This window comes from Palaemon carinicauda, chromosome 31 (genome assembly GCF_036898095.1).
Source record: "Palaemon carinicauda isolate YSFRI2023 chromosome 31, ASM3689809v2, whole genome shotgun sequence".
Lineage (NCBI taxonomy): Eukaryota > Metazoa > Arthropoda > Malacostraca > Decapoda > Palaemonidae > Palaemon > Palaemon carinicauda.
The window spans coordinates 311,907-332,500 of record NC_090755.1 but is presented as its reverse complement, the minus strand read 5'-3'; the positions used below and the strand labels follow the sequence as shown (position 1 = coordinate 332,500).

Below are 20,594 nucleotides of genomic sequence, written 5' to 3'. Positions count from 1 at the left end.
CAGTTCGCCAGAGTTTCATCCTGAGTATGAGCAAAAATATTCTATCTTCATGGAGCAGTACAAAGTTCAGTATCCAGAAAGAACTGATATGGAACACTCTAACAAGCTATGGGAGGAATTTTGGAAAGAACTGATCACATTACTCCTTCAGGAAGAATATGATGGTAAGAAACAAAATCTAGAAAAGGAATACAAACAGAAAAAAGAAAAGGCTTCCAAAGCTACACCTAGTCAGGATTCCAGGAATAAAGAAAACAAACAGGATGAAGGTAACCAAGAAAGGAGACTTGGTGAATCACAGAAACGGAAATCTTCCACTGATGATAGGGATGGTAATAGAGAGAAGTATCGACGAGATGAAAGGAGCTCGGATGTAGGTAGAGGAAGAATGAATCAGAGCAGAAATGAAGACAATGATAAAGGTGAAAGGAATCAGCTCAACAGAAATGAACAATCGTCAAGGGATGCTCATGGAAGGGGACAGCAATACCATGGCCCTGGGGAAAACTCAAGTAGGTTTGGCGGGTTGCAACAAAATTCCTTAAGTATGTTAGTTGGGTTACAGCAAAATTCCTCTAGTACGTTAGGTGGGCTGCAACAAAATTCCTCTAGTACGTTACGTGGGTTGCAACAAAATTCCTCTAGTACTTTAGGTGGGTTGCAACAAAATTCCTCTAGTACTTTAGGTGGGTTGCAACAAAATTCCTCTAGTACGTTTGGCGGGTTGCAACCAAATTCCTCTAGTACGTTTGGCGGGTTGCAACAAAATTCCTCGGTTAAGTTTGGCTGGTTGCAACAGAATTCCTCAAGTAGGTTTAGTGCATTGCAACCAAATTCCAACAAAGAGGAACTTAGTCTGGACAGAAGGCAAGAGTCTAATCTCTCTATGGATAATTCTGGGGAAAATATGGGAGAAGCTGTAACTTTATTACAGGAATTGTGTCCATCCCTTGGTGTATTGGGTCCTGCTGCTCAACTTCTTATGAGAAAGATATCCGTTTGTGGTTCTGATGGGCAAGCACTTTCTAAGTTAATGCAAGATGAAGACCATAAAATGATTTTGAGAAGACTTTCAGAAAAAGCTCTTGGAGTTAGTCAGATGTATGGTTCTGGAACACAAGCAATGAAATTGAGAATGGCAAGTACTCAAGCTCTAAAATTGTTGAATATGACCCCAGTGCCGTCAGAGAATCAAAAGTATTACGGACTAGATATTGAAGGTATTGCCAAATTAACATACAACATGGATCCATCGTATATTGTTCAATGCATAAAGAATGCACTAAATACGGAAGGTATCACTAATGCATCAGAGCAGGATGTTACAGACATATATGTGGCTGTAACATCTGCACATTTTGGTATAGCCTACAGTAAGTCTGGTGAAACTTCCCAACCTAAAACTCAAGATATTGGACAGAGAGAAATATCCCTCAAAAGAGGGAGGCCTGGCTGGGATGATGAAGCCATTACCCCAAAAAGGGCCGAAGCTTCTTGGTCAGGAAAGCAATTTGGGGGAAATTCAAAGGATTTCGCTCAGAGTAGGCTGTCTGGTGTCAGGGATGAGTATGGGGCTTTTGGTTCTGGAAATTCATATAATTTAGGTGGAGATGTAAATCAATGGAATGTAAAACCCAGCAACACTATTAACTCGCCACTCAAAGTTAACTATGGTCATCAGAAATCAGATTTTAGTCAGCCAAAAGTAACCGATTATGCCCATCAGAGTTCCAAGAGCTATGGTACACAGTTGGACATTGGCAATAGTAATATGGAATTTAATAGGCTTGCAAATTTTTCCTCCTTGAGTGGTAGTCTCAACAGTGGTGCTCAGGGAAGAAACGTGCCATCCTCTTTGAGTGGTAGTCTCAACAGCGGTGCTCAGGGAAGAAACATGCCATCCTCTTTGAGTGGTAGTCTCAACAGTGGTGCTCAAGGAAGAAACATGCCATCTAGAGGTAATGATTCCAGATTCAGTGCGAGAGGAAGCGGTTTTAATCAGGGAAGTAATCAAAATAGAGATAATGTAAAGGCAAAGGCCAGTGGAGGAAGAGGAAGAGGTTCTCTTAATCAGAGGCCACAGCAGAAGCGTAGTAATTCCTCGGGGCAGCAAGGAAAAGACGTAAGTTTAATGGAATTCTTATCACAGTGGTAAGAGGATTGCCTTGAGACTGTCATGGTCAGTTTGAAAAACCATTTCTTTTGCAAATGTCTTCACGGTCTGTATAATGCAGTTCTTATGTATTTTGTGTTTAAAGAGAAACGTGATAGCTTAGGTGCACATGTACAAAAGTTTCCTACATGTTCATGTGAACGTAGATTATGATAATTCCAGATTGTTGCACAGTATATGTCATACATTCACTTCATTTAGTTATTTTTATTTCATTGATTTGTTATTCAAAGATAGAAATTCACTTCAATTAGCAAATTTATGTGCAATTTTCAATACAATATTTTGCAATTAAGATGCATTCGTGGTTGTCATCTGTGTTGCTTAAAGAACCCACTTTTGTTACCTTGGAATTTGGATGTATTGAAGGACTAGCACCAAGACCATATAATTTCTGATTCATATTTCGTATTAAAGATTAAGGGAGATGATTTCCTCGCTTTTTTCTGCTAATAGACAAATGATGTTTTAAGAATTTTTGATGGACGTATTGTAATGTCAAGTAGTTTTTATGATATCAAAGCAGATGATAGATTGCTGCTGTGGTACTCTACTTTTTTCCTTTGGATTTGATCTGGATATTCTTTGAATAAACAAATTTTCTGTGGTGTTAATTCTTCATGCAAAAATGTACAAATGTATATGATCTAAAGTTGTCTATATTATCAAGCATTCGTTGCTTGTATAGATATGTAAATATTTTATGATATAACACTGCAGGAGTACAAAGTACTTGGATGTATCATTCCGTGTGTGAGGTTGAGTGATGATTAGTTAAGAAAATCCTTTCCTGTATAGTTTTATTTTTTTTTCATCCGTTTGTAATGTTCTCTATTGTACCAAGTCATTGGTATTATCAATTAAATAGAAATTTACACAATAAAATATAAACGGAAATTTGTGTTTTCTTTGAAAGCAAAGTACTGTATTGCATTTGCAATAGAGCCCTCTTGAATTTATCTTGGGAACTTATTTTTTAAAGGCTATTTGATAATGGATACGAAACTAGTCGAGGGAAAAATTTAACTTAAATAAGGAAGCCAAATTTGTTTTAAACACACATTTGTTTTAGACACACCTGAAAGGTTAGCTTCCTTGCTGTGGTTTTTATTTTGAAATGCAAATTTCTGCCATGGTTATTCATATCTGTCAAATGCGATAGTTGCCCCTTAAAAGATCAGAAACCCTTCTAGAATAAATGCATTCTTTACCTTTTGGCTCCTGTTACATAGATAAGTTGGTTACCGATTTGTTTTTACTTGATGGAGACAATTTGATTTTTAATAGGTTGTGCTAGTGACTGGAATATCCCCGTAAAGAGCCCAGAGCTCTGGTAAATAAAAAAAATTGAACCCTCTTATTTTGTTCTGAAAGTATCATGAAATTAGTTATACAGTAATCCCATAATAGAATTTGGGAGTGTACGGGTATGATTTATTAATTTGCATTATATATTACTTTCTAAGCTACAACCCATTGGAAAAAAATGCAATAAACCCAGTGTTTCTAAGGGGGTATATATCTCTGTGAGGAAAGGAAATGAGAGAATTAATTGACAATATTAAATGTGATTTTGACGGAGAAATCTATTTTTGGGTGAGATACCCATGACGTCCTGATGGAAGTTCCTTCTGGCAACTTCTACGGTATAATATTTCTGCGATTAATATTACAAGAGAATTACCATCAGGTATCACGGGGTTCTAACCCCAGAAACTACTATCCGAAGATATCGCATGTAATCGGGGCCGATCCTAAGATAACTATTGATATCTGCACCCCAAACAGACGTTACCCAGCCTAATCAACTTAGGGGAAGTATGAGATAAATATTTCATAAACTATAAAATCTTTAACAAAAGAACAAGGAGAGAAATAAGACAACAGCATGCTCGAGTGTACACTAGCAAAGAATCTCTAAGATAGTGGAAGGCCATGGTACAGAGGCTATGGCACTACCCAAGACCAGAGAACTGTTTTGATTTTGGAGTGTTATTCTAGAAGAGCTGCTTACCATAGGCGAAGTCTCTTTACTACCCTTACTAAGAGGAAATTATCTACTGAACGATTACAGTGCAGTAGTTAACCCCTTGAAAGAAAAGTTTGGTAATCTCAGTGTTGTCAGGTGTGTGAGGATAGAGGAGAATATGTAAAAAATTCCAATATTCCAGACTATTCGATGTATGTGTAGGCAAAGGGAAAATGAGCTGAATGGCCTTTGATGGCTCAGTGATTGGTATGAATTTTATATCAAATTCAATTCTTAGAGATTGTTACCATAGTTAAAGAGGCTCTTCTACTCTAAGAGGAAAGTAGCCACTTAAAAATTATAGAGCAGTAGTTGAAACCCATGAGTGAAGAATTTTTTTTTCCTTATCCAAATGTTGTCAAGTGAATGAGGACAGGAGAATGTAGGCTAGACTATCTTGATGTATACTGTATGTAGGCAAGGAAAAATGAGCCATGACAACAGAGGGATCCAGTGTACTGTACTACTATCCAGCCAGTCAAAGAGCCCAAAAACTAGCGGTACGATCTCAATGGATGGATGGTGCCATGTCCAATCTATGGCCTAATCCAGGATTATTTAAGCAAAGCTACCATTACTGTACTGTACATTATAACCTTGGTAACTACATGGTGAATGGCTTACAGGTCACATTGGTAGGGTCAATTGTTTAAGCAAACTTTCCTCTGGTATTGTCATACTATGACATTTTTCCCCCTGATGCTTTGTCATTATGACTCATTGCGTTTGGTTTGTTATCATGATTGGTAGGACCACCACTGTTAAGTCTGTTCACAGAGGATGGTCAGAAGTTAATTGGTGTTTTTATTTTGTAGGTTCATTTTGAATTTTGTTGTTCTAGAGGATACATATGTTAGTCTGATCCCACTAAGTAGAATTTTTCCCGGTGAACTAAGCCATTGATGAGATTCGTGACTGAAAAGATCTATTAATGTTTCCTTTGGGTAACACCATCATTTATGCCTCCTCTATGCCTTGCTCTGTCTTTTCTACCACTACCTCCCTCTCCTCTTCCCCATAAGTAAGTAATGCTGTAAGATCTCTTAGTTTGCTGAGGCCTATTGTTTGCAGATCTATATGAAGGATGCAGATCCCTGTTATATGTCTTTCCCTGAAACTTCTGCTCATCTGTTGCACTCCCAAGCCAGGAGGCTATGAAACTGCCTACCACCTTGTTATTTGCTAAGTGCAACTCTACTGGGCACTTTTCCATGCCAAAAGCTTGACAAGGCTCATTCCAGAACATTAAACATACTGGCAGGATAGCTCAGTTACCAAAGGCAGCACTTGTAAGTGGAGAGAGGCAGCTTAAGGTCAGGGGAACACTATTAATCCTTGATTTTGTGGCAAGGCTAAGAAGGAAGTGTTAAGTGACATTGCATGGCTTCTGGTCTAGATTTTATGCATCGAAATGTGAGTTTTCTGGTATATTGCATTACTGTGCCAGACTCGTGGACTGCCATAGGGAATGCATTTCAGCTCCCTAAGAGCAAACTTTGTTGTATTGGCCCTTTTCAGCTTAATACATTGGTTGGTCAATTTGTATTGTCCCCACTACACTTCTCAGGATGACACTGGTGCTGAGAAAGTACCCTCTTTTGTTGATGCTGCTTTGGTAACCACACTTGCTGAGGTACCAATAGTCTGTGAAGCTGTTTTCTCATCATGCCAAATGACTGTCTAGCTTCTACTCTGAAAGACACTTGCAGCACTTGGGGAGATGTCAGGTAGTGGTTACTGCTCATAGGAGATGCTACCACAGACGTTTTTCTCTGGTTAGGGCCATAATTCAAGAAATTGTGGACTTCATTTACTAGGTTTAAAGGCCGTCATAAATGACAGAGGCAAGGGACAGTTACAATGCCCGAGTAGGACAATATCCTAGAGACTCACCATATACCCATATGATCAGCACCTAAGCCCCCTCTCCACTCAAGCTATACTCAATTTTTTTAATGACGCATTTGCACAGACTCGCAGCGGTGCCCTTTTAGCTCGGGAAAGTTTCCTGATCGCTGATTGGTTAGAATTAACTCGTTCAACCAATCAGCGATCAGGAAACTTTTCCAAGCTAAAAGTGCACCTCTGCAAGTTGGTGCAAATCTGCCTCACTAAAATGTATTGACTAGGACCATGGAGGGTCAGGCAATGACTGCTGATGATTCGATCTCCCATCTAACAGAACGCCAGGCAGGAACGTTTCCAATTGACCACCACAACCCTGTTCCCTTTAGGTGGGTAGTGCCAGCAGAACACCTAATGTAGTGCCCTGTAGGCTTTATATTAGGGTCTTTGTAATGTCTCTTTAGTCCCCAGATTCATTCTATTTTAATTCTTTTCGTTTTTATTCTTCCATCATGCTGTAGAAATTCTTGACTTTTTGTTTCCCACCTTTGTGCGACACGCCTTTCTATGCCACAACACGGGGGCATAAGGTTCGATTTCATAAATCTATCCATCTACCTAATTGTGCTGAGGAATTCTCAGTCTGTGGTGGAAAGCTATTGCTCAACATTAAATGTGCTTTTCGTGATGGAGGGATTTGACATCTGGCTCATTGAAGATCCTCATGCCCCAGAAAAACTTCAAAACAATTTTGCCCACCTCCCAAGTTCAGACTTCCAGAGTGATATGATTCTCATTCTTTGTAGTCTCCACCTGGTCCCATACGTGTAGCTACTACAGACAGATTTACTCCTCGAAACTATTTTCTTGCCGAGTGATGGCAAACTGTACTCGACGTATCTAATTTATCATTAGTTCTGGAGTTTGTGACTAAAATCGCAAACTTTGTTTCTAACCAATAAATCTTTCTAATTTTTTCATTTCTATTTACTATCCCAATTACATATCGTTGTGCCTGGTGAGGAATTTTCCTTGATATCTATGCAGAAATAATAGCCAAGTGTATCGACTTAGTATCTTTATCAGAGCTGGCAAATCAGAGACTTCACCCTTTTGCTGTTTTTTATATTGTTTTCAGTGACCCTAGTATCTGGATCACCTTGCCTTTCCCTTGCAGGTAGGTATTGTTTATATGGTGCACTGCCTCTCCATGCAACACACCCCCACCTGATGCAAGCAATTAGCCTTCTACTTCACCTACATTCCAGATTTTTTTTTCCTAACTTCTTAGATCATGCTTAATGGTGCAACAGATTGGTTTTCCCTCAGTTGCACCAAGGCACTTAAAGACCGCTCTAGACACAAAACTAGCTCATGTGGCCAAATTTACAAACCCATGCCTCTGTAAAATGTCAGTTATTTCTTACCATCTTCTGACAATCAGCCAGGGGCTATATACTTGTTAGATGAACCTGATACAAAATTACTCCTTGCCATTTATTTGACAATGGAAGTAGACTCCTTAAATTGCATTTGCTAATAAAAGTGTCACGGTAATGTGTGGTAGAACGTGTATCAGACAGAGATTTGTGACATTTGCTACACACTAAACGTATTTTCATATGAAAATACCAGGTTCTATGAAAATTCAGTAGTTTTGCTGCCCTCACAATAACCTTTGGCTTAGTGGCCTCGTACCACATGACAGATTGTACTATATAGTGCTTTAAAGGAGTTTTAATATATTTTTTTTTTAATCGTCTTAATATGAGTGTTTATGTTCTTGTTTTGCCCAGCCAGGCAACATTTGATTTAGACCCTCAACTCTCATTAGACTTACTTGCTAATTTGAAAGGCATTTTCATTCATTTCATTGTACTCTTTTGTTTTTATTCAATTATGTAAGGTCTATAATTTTCGAGTAAATGTACTTAAGAATGGGTGATTTCTGGAACAGATTATGGGGAAATTGCGTTCAGTGTTCAACGAAATTGGTGTTATATGGCCCTTTTGTGTGAATGCATAAATGGAAGTCATGACCATGATTATTTCTATGAACTAAAGCTTTTCAACAGGTTTGTTATATATAAAACCGTTTAAATAAAATATCAATAAAGTTATTATTATTACTAGCTAAGTCAAAATTCTTCTTGGAAAATAATGGAACGACAATGGTTCCCACAGTGAAAGCCATCTATTACGAAAAATGAAATACAAATGTAAATGGCAGGACTGGGGAGAGATATAACAAGACGAAAAAACTTAATTATGAGACCGAGTCTTCAATAATGGGTTTGCACATATTCAAAATGTTAAAATTGATAGCAATTCAATTACATGCATATACGATCATTCCATATTCACCTCCCATGTCTTAACAAATGTGGAGATCATATGTATTTTCCCAACAACACAAATTGAGTCCTTTACATAGGATAGGTTATCAGTGAAGTTAGAATTTACGGGAATTAAATTTTTATTTAGAACGAGGTGTAAACAGCTGGCCGGTAGTTACCTAAGACAATAAAAGTCCAGGAACGGGGAAGATCTTCCCCGTGTTTGCTCAGAATAATAATAATGATAATATATTCACTGATCAGTGTTGTTGTGCGTGTGTCACCTAGTCTAACAGACATTCTATCCTTGACTGGGTATCCCACAAGTTTTTTACTTTTTTTCCCAGCGGTTTTTTTTTTATATGATTGTTTGCTTGTCTGTAGATACGCAAACATCACACAAATGGTAACGAGGGAGTAGAGGGACACCAGTTTAATTTTTTTTTTTTTTTGCCTGGTGAAATTAGAAAATTAGTGATATTACACAAAGGTGGAAATAAACCCTAAACCAAAAGACGGTGGATACGGAAAAGTGGGAAGAGTACTTAGGAAATAAAGTGTTTAGACATATGCCAGGACTTAAGTGAAGAGAAACAAAAGAGCCAATTCTGTATAGGGCAACACATTAGCACCAGTGATAATTTTCAGCAAGAGCTAATACATTAAAACTGAACACTAAAAAAAAGAGAGAGCGTAAATTTTGAATCTTGTAAAAACTTCCATTTTTTCTATTTTATAACGAAAAAAGAGAAATGAGTGAATTAATGGTATTGAAACTACGAGACGAAGACATTAATTAGATAAAGAGAAAGTTTGTTATGAAATGAAAAAAAATATTGGTAAGGAAAATTTATACGAGGCGAAAAATATAAGTTAACCTAAAAGAACGAAATATCCAGAAATCCGAAGAAGACGAAGGTTATACCAAGGTTATACGAAGAAGAAGAAGAAGAATAAAACAATAAACGTAAACATAACCTACTTGGCACTCAAGTACTTCAATTTATTTTAGGTAAGCTCTATTGGATTTTGCATGTTTTTTTTTTTTTCGGTGTTGTCGAGATTCCAGTGTTAGTGTTTTACCTTGTGTGTCCTAAACAACTCTAAAGGCTCCTTTCCGTATTACTGATAATAGTTGCGTAGTGAAGTGAAGGTCAGGCCATGGTAGGCTAATACACATTTCTCCATTTTGGTTAAACTTGGGAAGGCTATGCATCTTGCGGTCCAAAAATATAGAATGATATAATAATCATTATTGAGAAAATGGTACTGATGTAAGAAATGTTCTTGGTTTATTTATATGTGTTAGGGGTTGGATGTATGATAGTGGCAACTTGTATATGTGATGACGGCCATTTAAGAATATTGCAGAGTAAGGAATGGCTTTGGTATTTTTTTAGTGAATTACATGGCAATGTAACCTAGGAAAAAAACTACTGTTTCTTATAGAAAAAAATTATGATCTCTTAATAAATGACACTCGTTTCCGTCGCAAATGAATAGTTTCAGAAATATATATACATCTATATCCCCGGACCCCCAGTGGGAACTCGGGGTTTTGGGTGGGGAAAACATACTGGGGAAACGAAATATAATTGTTTTCCTATAGTAAATAACGTGAATTAAGCAAATTTGATGTTCATTTCAATCGGAAACAAACAGATCAACCAATTCGGATAACTTTGAGATGCACGGTGTCACTTCTCTTACGAACGAACGATAACATTAGCAACGTTACCAATAATACACAGTGTTACCAACGTTGACGTATGGTACACAGAGTTACCAACGGCACGTTGACATTACTAAAGATAGTAATGATAGATATTTCCATATATTAAATAATTTCTCCATATAAGTTTTACTCAATATATAAAATGTACAAAAAGGGCACAGAACCTAACAAACCCACCTAACCTAGCCTAGTAATATGACAGGTCACAAAATATCATTTGATCTACATCGTATGTTGGCAGCACTGGTTACTGTATTTTTTCATGACACAATCTTTGTAACGGCGCCTCCAAAGTTTATCCAGATATACGGTTTTGTATTTTCCTCCGGTTATTATAATTTCAAGAAGGTAATGTATGTATAGAGAAGAAAAGGCTTGTTTTACGATTATATATCGATTCCCCAGTATGTTTTCCCCACCCAAAACCCCGAGTTCCCACTGGGGGTCCCCCATTATTGGAGGATATAGATGTATATTTATTTCTGAAAGTATTAATTTGCGACGGGAACGAGTGTCATTTTCGAAGAGAGCGTAATTTTTTCTATAAGAAACAGTAGTTTTTTTCCTAGGTTACATTGCCATGTAATTCACTACAATGAAACCATGGCTTTTAGGTTATGTTAGGGGGTGGGGGGAGTTTAGGTTAGTTGGTGTTGTGTAGGGATTCTGCAGAAAAACGGACAAGGAAATTGGAAGAATACCTCCATTTTCTATGCACACATGAGGAACTGACTGCTGATATACAAAGGCTTGATAATTCTATACGATAGCTCCCCCAGCAATTTATCAAATTTAAGTACTTTCGGTAAAAAGAGCTAAGTCCAAGGTTTTGTGTTGATATATAAATCTAAGCGGCGCTAGGTCTAGAAGTGGTTTAAAAATCAAAATTGAATTTGACCCACCTGAAAAAAACTTTAGTCCCTCGACTTTATATCTCTCAAATCCCTCTTCAGAGTGAGCTCTCGTTTGTTCGTTTGTACGTTAAAAATATTAATAGTCATTATTGAATTGTAGACTCTATTCTATGTAGCAAGACGTCACTTAAGCGTCATAGTTTTTAACCAATGATGATTATCCACATTTTACTTGGGACTAAAATCACGGGACTTACATACCCAATCAGGTGACAGTTTTACTAGGAAACGAACACTTTTTGACACTTTTCACACAATTTCCAGTGCTAATTTTTCAATTTTTGAATTTTTGAGAGCCATGGAGGAGTGTAAACCTTCAACTTCTGGTGCTGTTTCTTAGTTATCATCTACTTTGACATCAATTTCTGTGGATTTTTTCACAAGTTCTTGTCTCAATTGTTATTTAAATTATAAAGATTTTGTTTTGCTTTATTGTGGTAATATCGAAAGAATAATAAAGTACTGCCAAGATTATGGTGTTATTAAAAGTGAAAGTGACACTATTTGCCCCACCTGTTGTTCTAAGTGCCGACTGGATATAAACAAAAAAGCATTTCGGTGTGACAGAAGGCATGTTGTATTGGAAAACAAGAAGAAAGTGAAAAATGTTGTAGTATTTGCATATTTATTTTTAAAGGAACTTGATTTGAAAAGTCTCATTTAGCTATAGAATCTAATTTTTTACTTGTAATTATATTGATGTTAAATATAGTTGTAAATTTGTTGAAAATTATTCAAGAATTCTCACAAAAATATAAATGATTGGTGCTCATTCATTCATTCATAGGTTACTGTGCATAGGGTATTGAGTTGGAAAGGTAAACTCACCTTTACCCTCCAACCTAAGGACACAAAGGGTTTTAGGCTGTCTTATATTTAATATGGCTGTGTAAGGGGGGTTACAAGCAGGGGGTGAAGCCCCCCCCCCACTAGGTAAGGATACGGCTACTAGGTTAGGTTAGGTTACCTGGTGGCCTTGTTCATTGCTGATTCTACATGTGCCATTATTCATGTGTTAAAACGGGTTCCTTAATTCATTCCCCACCCAAAAAGTCCGGTTTCCCACTGGGGGTCCCCCAAGATTGGAAAGGTTAACAAGTAGGGTAAAAATACTGTTCCTCCTAAAAAAAAAAAAAAAAAAAAATCAGCTTTAGATAAAGCACTAAGTAATTTATAAGAAAAAAAAGATATCAAAATTATTAGTGGCGGAGCTATTGTATAGAATTACCAAAGGCTCTGGTGTTTTTAACTATCCTGAGGCAAATGATTGGGGATGACTCATATTTTATAAATTTTAAACTTTTTAAAATTCCAAAAGTTATTACTGAAAAAACCCATTTGGGGTTATGTATAACAACAGAATTCCCATATTTTCAACTCAATCATAAACTTGTATAGAATAAAATCTTATCAGAATGTTCTAAATACCCCGGGAAAGTACTTACTGGATAGATATAGAATTCTTTTGAAAATCGTCAAAAGTTCCGTTAAAATTTATAAGCTAAATAAGCTCTGTACTCTGACATTTTGATGAATTCAGCAGCTCTTTAGCAGCAGAACACTGAACTAATCACTGGGATAGTAATTTGAAACGACCCAATAGGACCTTGTTCAATCTGGGAAATTGCCGGAGGTCTCTCTTCATCCAATCACAATTCAATATTTCCAGAATTCTAACAGGGTAATGGGAGCATCAAGCTTGGGTTGGAGATACCCGTTCTCAGCTACCGAGTCGTGACGATGACAAAGTTCTACCTGATAAAAGTGATTTTTTTCTATAACTTAAACAATCCAAATCTGTTGAGGGTTATGAACTTCACCCTAGAAAGGAAGTTTATGTCTTGTTTAAATAAGATAGGACTACTCGGTGATTACAGGGTATTTCAGGATTTGTTCAAAGTGTAGCGTTGGTGAAATGTGTTATTTGTTCCGTAACTGAAATACAAACCACGCTATTTACATGGGGTAATTACTTCGGCGTAGCTGAATGACGAGCCATAAAAGTTTTAACGAGGGTTTACTACCCCGCCGCTAGTTAGCGGGGTGTAGGGAGGGGTAGCTAGCTACCCACCCCCCTCACACACACCGGTGAATGCTTCACTTTATTTTAGGCTCGGGAAGAGAACAGACCTGTCTGCGCTCTCCCTCGCTTTGACTGCCATAATTAATCTGTTTTTTTGCTTTTTCTCTTTCGCAGTGTGTTTGAAGTTGGCCTCTACTGATAATGCGTACTTGCCCTGGACTTCCCGGCCGCCCTTGTGGGACCTTTATGTCGCCGGTCGACACTGATCCCCACACCTTGTGTCCTCACTGTAGGGGCCAGCGGTGTGCTAGCGACAATGTATGTATTGAATGTAGGGAGTGGCCTACCTCCCAGTGGGAGAGGTTTGCTCGGCCCCGTAAGAAGAAGGCCAAAAGGGATCTTTCTCTTTCAGAGGCTTCTCTGAAGAGAGAAAATTCCAGGACTTCTTCTTCCGTTGCCCTTTCCTCCTCTGAAGCTCCCCCTCGAGCGGTCTCTTCCGAGAGGCCGGCGAGTGGTAGCGTAGGCCGCTGTGCTGTTGACCGATCCCGGGGTGCGGGAGAAGTAGTTGCCTCCCATAGCGGGGCAACTGCCCCTCCTCCCACGGAGGAGGATTTCATGTCTAATAATGATTTGTTTCATCTTTGGGCTTCCTTGGGGCTGCAGGGTTCGCCCTCCAAGGAAGCCCTGTTTGACATGATCAAACTGGGTGCAGCCGTCAAACAATCGCCAACTACAGCGGAAATAGATCCTCTGTCTGTGGTTGACGTTGTTGTGACTGAGACATCCCGTGGGTCTAGCCAAACTCCCGTTCCTGTGGCTGAGGTAGCTGACGGCTTAGATTCTCCCTCCGAACATCCTTCGAGGGAGGATCTAAGTCCCACGGTCTCTCCTGCCGGTGATTCTCCCCCTCGGGGGAGTTCACTTACAGAGACTCCTCTTCGGAGGCCCATCGATGGTCAGCTTGCTGATCCCACGGCCCCTCGTGGGCGTATAAGGCGGAAGGTTGTCCTCCCCTTCGCCGTAGAGGCCTTCCTTCCCCTTACAAGGGGCTTAAGAGGCGCCTCTTCGGCTCGTTGTCACCACAGTCCTCTGCGGAGGAGCCGACTCTCCGTTCACCAGTCCTGTCAGCTACCAACCTAGACCTTTTGGGGATCGTTCGCGATCACCTTCGGATGATGGTCGTCCTTCGGGACATAGTGACCAGTCTCCCAGACCATCGACATCTAACGTTCCTGATGCGTGTGACGCGCCACCTGATACTGCTGCTGCGCAGTCTCCGGGCCCTTCGGGGCTGAAGGGTCTTGAGCGCAAAACCGCGCCTCTTGCTCTCAAGCGCCAGGTTTCTCCTGTTGCTGACCCTGCTGTGCCTGCCGCTGTTCCTGACTTAGCGCCACGGCGCTCACCCTCGCGCGTTCGCGCCACCGTTCCTGCTATGCGCCCACGCCCTTCGGCGCCCCGGCACCCTCCAGCAGTTCCTGATATAGCGCGCCAGCGCTCACCTGCGCATACGCGCCCACCGGTGCCCCAGTGGCCACCTGCGCTCACGCGCCCACTGGCGCCCCAGCGTTCACCAGTTCCTGCATCGTCGCGCGCAGTCCAGGAGGCCCCTCCGCTGGCGCACAGGCTCCTCTGGACTTGTCGCGCCCGTCTAGGGAGACGCGCGATACGCGCCCACGCACGGTTCCAGCTCCAGCGCTCACACGTTCACCAACGCGCCACGACATCCCAGCGCGGCGCCCAGGAGGCCCCCAAGTTAGCGCACGGGCGCTCACGGCCGCCTCTGGGCTCTCCCTCCAGACCGCGCGAGCTTGCATATGCTGCAACCGCGCACGACGCCCCGGTTACGCTCCCTGGTCCTGCCACACGCCCCGTTTCTGTCTTCAAGGCGCACAAGGTAACCCTCCAGCGCACACCTGAGCGCCCTCATCCAACCGCGCACTCTGCGCGGCCGCCGCAGCAACGCACCCCGGTGCGACCACATCCTGATGCGGTGGAGGAAATCCAACCAGGACTCCCTCATCCACAGGGCCCTGACATTGAGGCCCTACAAACCTCCAGCGGTTCAGCAGCCCTGTCCAGCTAAGGACAACAAGAAAATGACCACAGCGAAGCCCAAGGTGTGTAAGCCCTTTCCTGCCAAGAGCAGAAGGAGCAAGAAGTCCTCCATGGGAGGCAAAAACCCTAGAGGTACCAGCCGAGGCCGGAAACGCTAGGGTTGGCAATCCCCCTGCATATCCACCAGTGGGGGGATGCCTACAGAGTTGCGCGACAAGGTGGCAGCAACTCGGGGCGGATGCCTGGACGATCTCCGTGATCACTCTAGGTTATCGCGTCCCATTCACAGCCTCTCTACCTCCCCTGACAGCGAATCCAGTGTCGTTGAGCTCTTTTGCCATGGGATTGGCAAAAGGGCAGGCCCTTCAGGCAGAAGTCCAGACCATGTTGAAGAAGGACGCGCTCCAGGAGGTTGTAGACGGGTCCCCAGGCTTCTACAGTTGACTCTTTCTTGTGAGAAAGGCGTCTGGAGGCTGGAGACCAGTTATCGGCCTTTCAACCCTGAACGGGTTTGTCAAGCAGACCCCGGTCAGCATGGAGACGGCAGACACGGTCAGACTTGCGGTGAGACCACTAGACTTCATGTGTACACTGGACCTGAAGGACGCGTACTTCCAGATCCCAATCCATCCGTCTTCAAGGAAGTACCTAAGATTCTGCCTAGACAACAAGATCTACAAGTTCAAGGTGCTGTGTTTCGGTCTCTCTACAGCTCCTCAGGTGTTCACCAGAGTATTCACCATCATCTCTTCGTGGGCCCACAGGATCGGCATCCGTCTCCTTCGTTATCTGGACGACTGGCTGATCCTAGCGGACTCGGAGGCAACCCTTCTTCGCCACCGAGACAAACTCCTCGAAGTTTGCCAGGATCTAGGGATCGTGGTAAATCTTGAGAAGTCCTCCTTGCAGCCCTCTCAGAAACTGGTATATCTAGGCATGGTCATAGACACCAATCTCCACAAAGCCTTCCCATCAGACGAAAGGATAGCAAGGCTGAGGAAGGTCGCGAGACCTTTCCTCAATCGAGAAGAACTCCCAGCCCAATCGTGGCTTCGTCTCCTCGGCCACCTCTCCTCCCCAACCCGTCTCGTTCCCAAAAGTCGCCACAGGATGAGATCCCTCCAGTGGCGACTCAAGTCCTGGTGGAGTCAAGGCCACGACTCCCCGGACACCTTGATCCCTATGGGACCTGCGGAACGGGCGGACCTCCGGTGGTGGGTGGCAGACGAGAATCTACGAAAGGGAGTGGATCTTCTCGTTCCTCCCCCAGATTTGATGCTGTTCTCGGATGCATCAAACAAAGGGTGGGGAGCCCACGTTCTGAGCCACAGGACCTCAGGCCTGTGGTCAGAATCAGAAAAGTACCTTCACATAAAACTGCTAGAAATGAAGGCTGTGTTCCTGGCACTTCAGAAGTTCCACCAAGTCCTGGCGGGCCACTCTGTGGTGGTGATGAGCGACAACACCATGGTGGTGGCTTATATCAACAAGCAGGGAGGTACCTTTTCGGAACAACTATCCCATCTTGCAGTAGAGATCCTGAGATGGTCCGAAGTCCACTCGATTTCACTAGCGGCTTGCTTCATTCCGGGCAAAAGGAATGTGCTCGCCGACAGTCTGAGCAGGGCGACGCAAATAGTGAGTACCGAGTGGTCTTTGGATCCTCAGATAGCCAACAAAGTCCTGACTTTGTGGGGTTCCCCGACGGTGGATCTGTTCGCTACGGCGCTGAACACCAAGCTCTCGCTGTACTGCTCTCCAGTCCCGGACCCCAAGGCTCTCTGGCAGGATGCCTTCCAACAACGGTGGGACAACGTCGATGTGTACGCCTTTCCCCCGTTCTGTCTGATGAGGAGGGTACTCAACAAGACCAGAACATCGGTCAATCTCTCAATGACCCTGATAGCTCCGCTATGGCATCATGCAGAGTGGTTCCCTGACCTTCTGCAACTCCTCACGGAGATTCTGAGGGAGCTCCCTCCGCGTCACAAGCTACTCAAACAACCACACTCCAACATCTACCACAAAGCCGTAGCTTCGCTTCGACTTCACACCTGGAGACTATCCAGCATGTCCTCACAGAGAGAGGATTTTCGCAACAAGTTGCTAACAGGATGTCTGGCCACCTGCGCAAGTCATCCGCAGGAGTCTACCAGGCGAAGTGGCGAGTTTTCTGTGGTTGGTGTCGTGGAAGGGGTATCTCTCCCCTCGATGCCATTTTACCAGCAATAGCGGAATTCCTCGTTTATCTGCGGGAGGAAATGCGCCTTTCAGTCTCGGCAGTGAAAGGCTATCGCTCAGCCTTAAGTCTTGCCTTCAGGCTTAAAGGAATGGACATTTCTTCCTCGCTGGAACTTTCCCTTCTCATACGGAGTTATGAACTTACCTGCCCTCAGTCAGAAGTGAGACCTCCTCCATGGAACGTGGTTCGAGTTCTCAGGTCTCTTAAGCAAGAACCATTACGCCAGGCTTCTGATCGCCACCTTACCTGGAAGACGGTTTTCCTGCTAGCTTTGGCCAAGCGAGTCAATGAGCTTCATGGTCTTTCGTACGACGTCGCCCATTCAAGGGGATGGGGGGAGGTAACATTCAGCTTCGTCCCTGAGTTTGTTGCCAAGACTCAGAACCCGGGAGTGCCGGACCCAAGGTTGGACTCCTTCCGGGTTTCGAGTCTCCGTTCTGTAACAGATGACCCAGACCATCTCCTACTGTGCCCAGTCAGGAGTCTGAGGTTGTATCTTAAAAGAACAGCTGCAGTTCGTCCCCAGGTGCGAGCGTTGTTCGTGAGCACCGGGGAGACGAAGAGGAGGGTCACCAGAAATACCATCTCGGCCTGGATTCACAAGGTAATACATCTGGCCTTGAATCCTGACCCTCCTCCGTCACGTCGCCCTAGGGCACATGACGTCAGGGGCGTGGCTACGTCCCTGGCCTTCAAGAAGAACTTTTCAGTGACGCAGGTCCTTCAAGCTGGGGTGTGGAAGCGTCAGACCACCTTCACGGCCCACTACCTGCAAGACGTGACACACAGGAGGCTCAATACATTTTATATCGGCCCTGTGGTGGCTGCACAACAGCTGGTCTAACCTCAGGCTCCTTATTCGACAAGTAGCAGAAGGTTGAGGGCATTGTTACCCGGTTTCAGTCTGCGTGAATGAAAAGATCTGCCGGGCCCTTATTCTTTTCTTCATCCTCTCCTCCCTTGGAGAAAGCAGCATCCTGGGTTCCTTGCACAGCTGACCTCGAAACTCTGCAGGTAAGCCATGCTCCCTTGTGTTCCTAGTATTAAGATGTAATACTGTCATGTCCCCATACCCTGACGAGGTGGTATTGGGAGAGTCCTAGCCTAGATTTCCATCTGAAGAACTCCAGGTCAACTTCCTAGGACAAGTCACTTCTCACCTTCACACACAGCTTACGTAGGCCGCAGCAGTTTCACAGCTGTCAGCGAGGAGCAGGGACCCCTTACCCCTTGAGTTCCTACACACTCGGGTTCGGGGTCCCCGGGCAAGCCAAAGCCAGTATGGGAGGGTACTTACCACCTTTCCTAAGGGTTAAGTCACCCCATGTAAATAGTGTGGTTTGTATTTCAGTTACGGAACAAATGACAAATTCGTAGATAATTTGTATTTTTCCTAACTATACAAACCTTAGCTATTTACACATATGTGCCCACCAGCCCTGTCCCTCAAGATAAGTCCTATCTCTAAGTAAAGTGAAGCATTCACTGGTATGTGTGTGTGTGTTTGTGTGTGTGTGTGGGGGGGGGGGGCTAGCTACCCTTCCCTACCCCCCGGTAACTAGCGGCGGGGTAGTAAACCCTCGTTAAAACTTTTATAATTCGTCATTCAGCTACGCCGAAGTAATTACCCCATGTAAATAGCTAAGGTTTGTATAGTTAGGAAAAATACAAATTATCTACGAATTTGTCATATTTGCAACAGAAAATTAACCTGCAATGGCAAGCCCATGTCTTTTTGGCACTGTTCAAATAGTTCTTGCCAAAGGAAAAATAGTTTGTGTTCTTTTTGAAAGATACAAACTTATCTTGTGAAGATTTTTTATTATAGTACAATAGGTTCCTTTGCATATTGTGAACTGCAGAACACGTGCCCCTCCATCTCATTCACCGAATAAAATAAAAAATAAATTTTTGTTGCTGTTAATATATATTATGGGGTGAATGCACAGTAGTTCATTGGGACAGGTATAAACTTTCTTTTTTCAATATTAAACTTAGCCGGTGATTATATAAGCTGCAGCTCTGCTGCTCGACAGAAAACTCTACGTTCAAAATCCGCCAGCGATCGCTATGCAGGTAGGGGGTGTACATCAACAGCGCCATCTGTCGTGCAGGTACTCAGTACTCAATGTAAACACAGAACTCAATTTTCTCTCTGTCGTGCTACCGGCAAGACCTACTAATTCACTGTTGCTAACTGGATTGGTTTTCACATCTTTTTGGTGAAGTACACATTTCTAGTTTTGAGCTTTCGCTTTGCAGGCTTTATCTTCAATACATCCTTGCATTCTTTTGTTGATATCGGATTATTTGTTGATGACTTTGGATAGTTTTTGAATTCCCCTTTGACTAATTCAAAATGGCTGACCCTTCTCAAGTCCCTATTTTCAATATTAAACTTACCCGATAATCATGTAGCTGTCAACTCTGTTGCCCGACAGAATTCTACGGAAGGGATACGCCAGCGATCGCTATACAAGAGGGGGGTGTACTCACAAGCGCCACCTGTGGCCAGGTACTGCAGTACTTCTTGTTGACACCACTTCAATTTTTCCTCTGTCGTGCTTCCGGCAAGACGTTCATGGATACGCTTATAATTTTGGAGTCTTGTTCACGGTTTTTGGTGAAGTATTGCTCTAAGATTTCAGCTTTCGCTATTCAGGAAGTTTTATTATTAGCTTAGCTAACTTTTGGAATTAATTTGATTAATTATGGTGACGAAGAGAGTATGAACTCTCTTTCACCTTTAAATGGCCGACCCTTCCCTTAGACGGAAGTGTTGGTGTCTAAGAGAGTATAGACTCTCTTTCTTAATTTAGCTTAACAAAAGTTATAGATTTATTTTATATCTCTCCGCCTTTTATAGGCCTCTTCGATTAACTTCCTTTTATTATAAACTTATTAAAATTAATTTTTATATTTGTTTATATTCGACCTTTCCTAATAGTAGGCGGTCTTTTCTTGGTACCGAAGTTAATTAACATTGAGCCCGTCATTTCGGTTTTACCTGTTAACATATTATGCTATTTTAATGTTTTTGAAAGAATTTCTTTGATAGTCTCGTACTGTTTTCAAAGTTGAACTAACGTTTTGTTTTGTCTCTGCAGTTGTTGACGTTCAGAACGTTCAACTTGCGCTCTATCGTTACGATAGAGAGAGAATTTTCACGGTGTCACGTTGCAGTAAGAGTAACCGTGTCTAGCGTTTTGTTCATTCTTTCTTAACTTAATGGTTTTAATTCT

General features: G+C 42.4%; 2 protein-coding genes across 3 annotated transcripts in view; both read left to right on the top strand.

Moving 5' to 3' along the window:
- LOC137624223 (uncharacterized) overlaps positions 1 to 3,064 on the top strand; it is an 80,985-nt gene extending 77,921 nt beyond the window's left edge. The window contains exon 18 of the mRNA XM_068354725.1: positions 1 to 3,064. This exon is cut by the window's left edge and continues 90 nt beyond it. Within this exon, the coding sequence (XP_068210826.1) occupies positions 1 to 2,155 (2,155 nt within the window). The 3' untranslated portion in view covers positions 2,156 to 3,064.
- A 5,777-nt stretch (positions 3,065 to 8,841) lies between these two features.
- LOC137624837 (splicing regulator SDE2-like) overlaps positions 8,842 to 20,594 on the top strand; it is a 108,676-nt gene continuing 96,923 nt past the window's right edge. The window contains exon 1 of one of the 2 annotated variants that reach the window (XM_068355789.1): positions 8,842 to 9,395. The gene's annotated coding sequence lies outside the window, so the exon portion shown is untranslated. Of the gene's footprint in view, positions 9,396 to 9,427; positions 9,548 to 20,594 lie in introns of those variants that run through there. The other variant, XM_068355788.1, reaches the window with a different exon arrangement.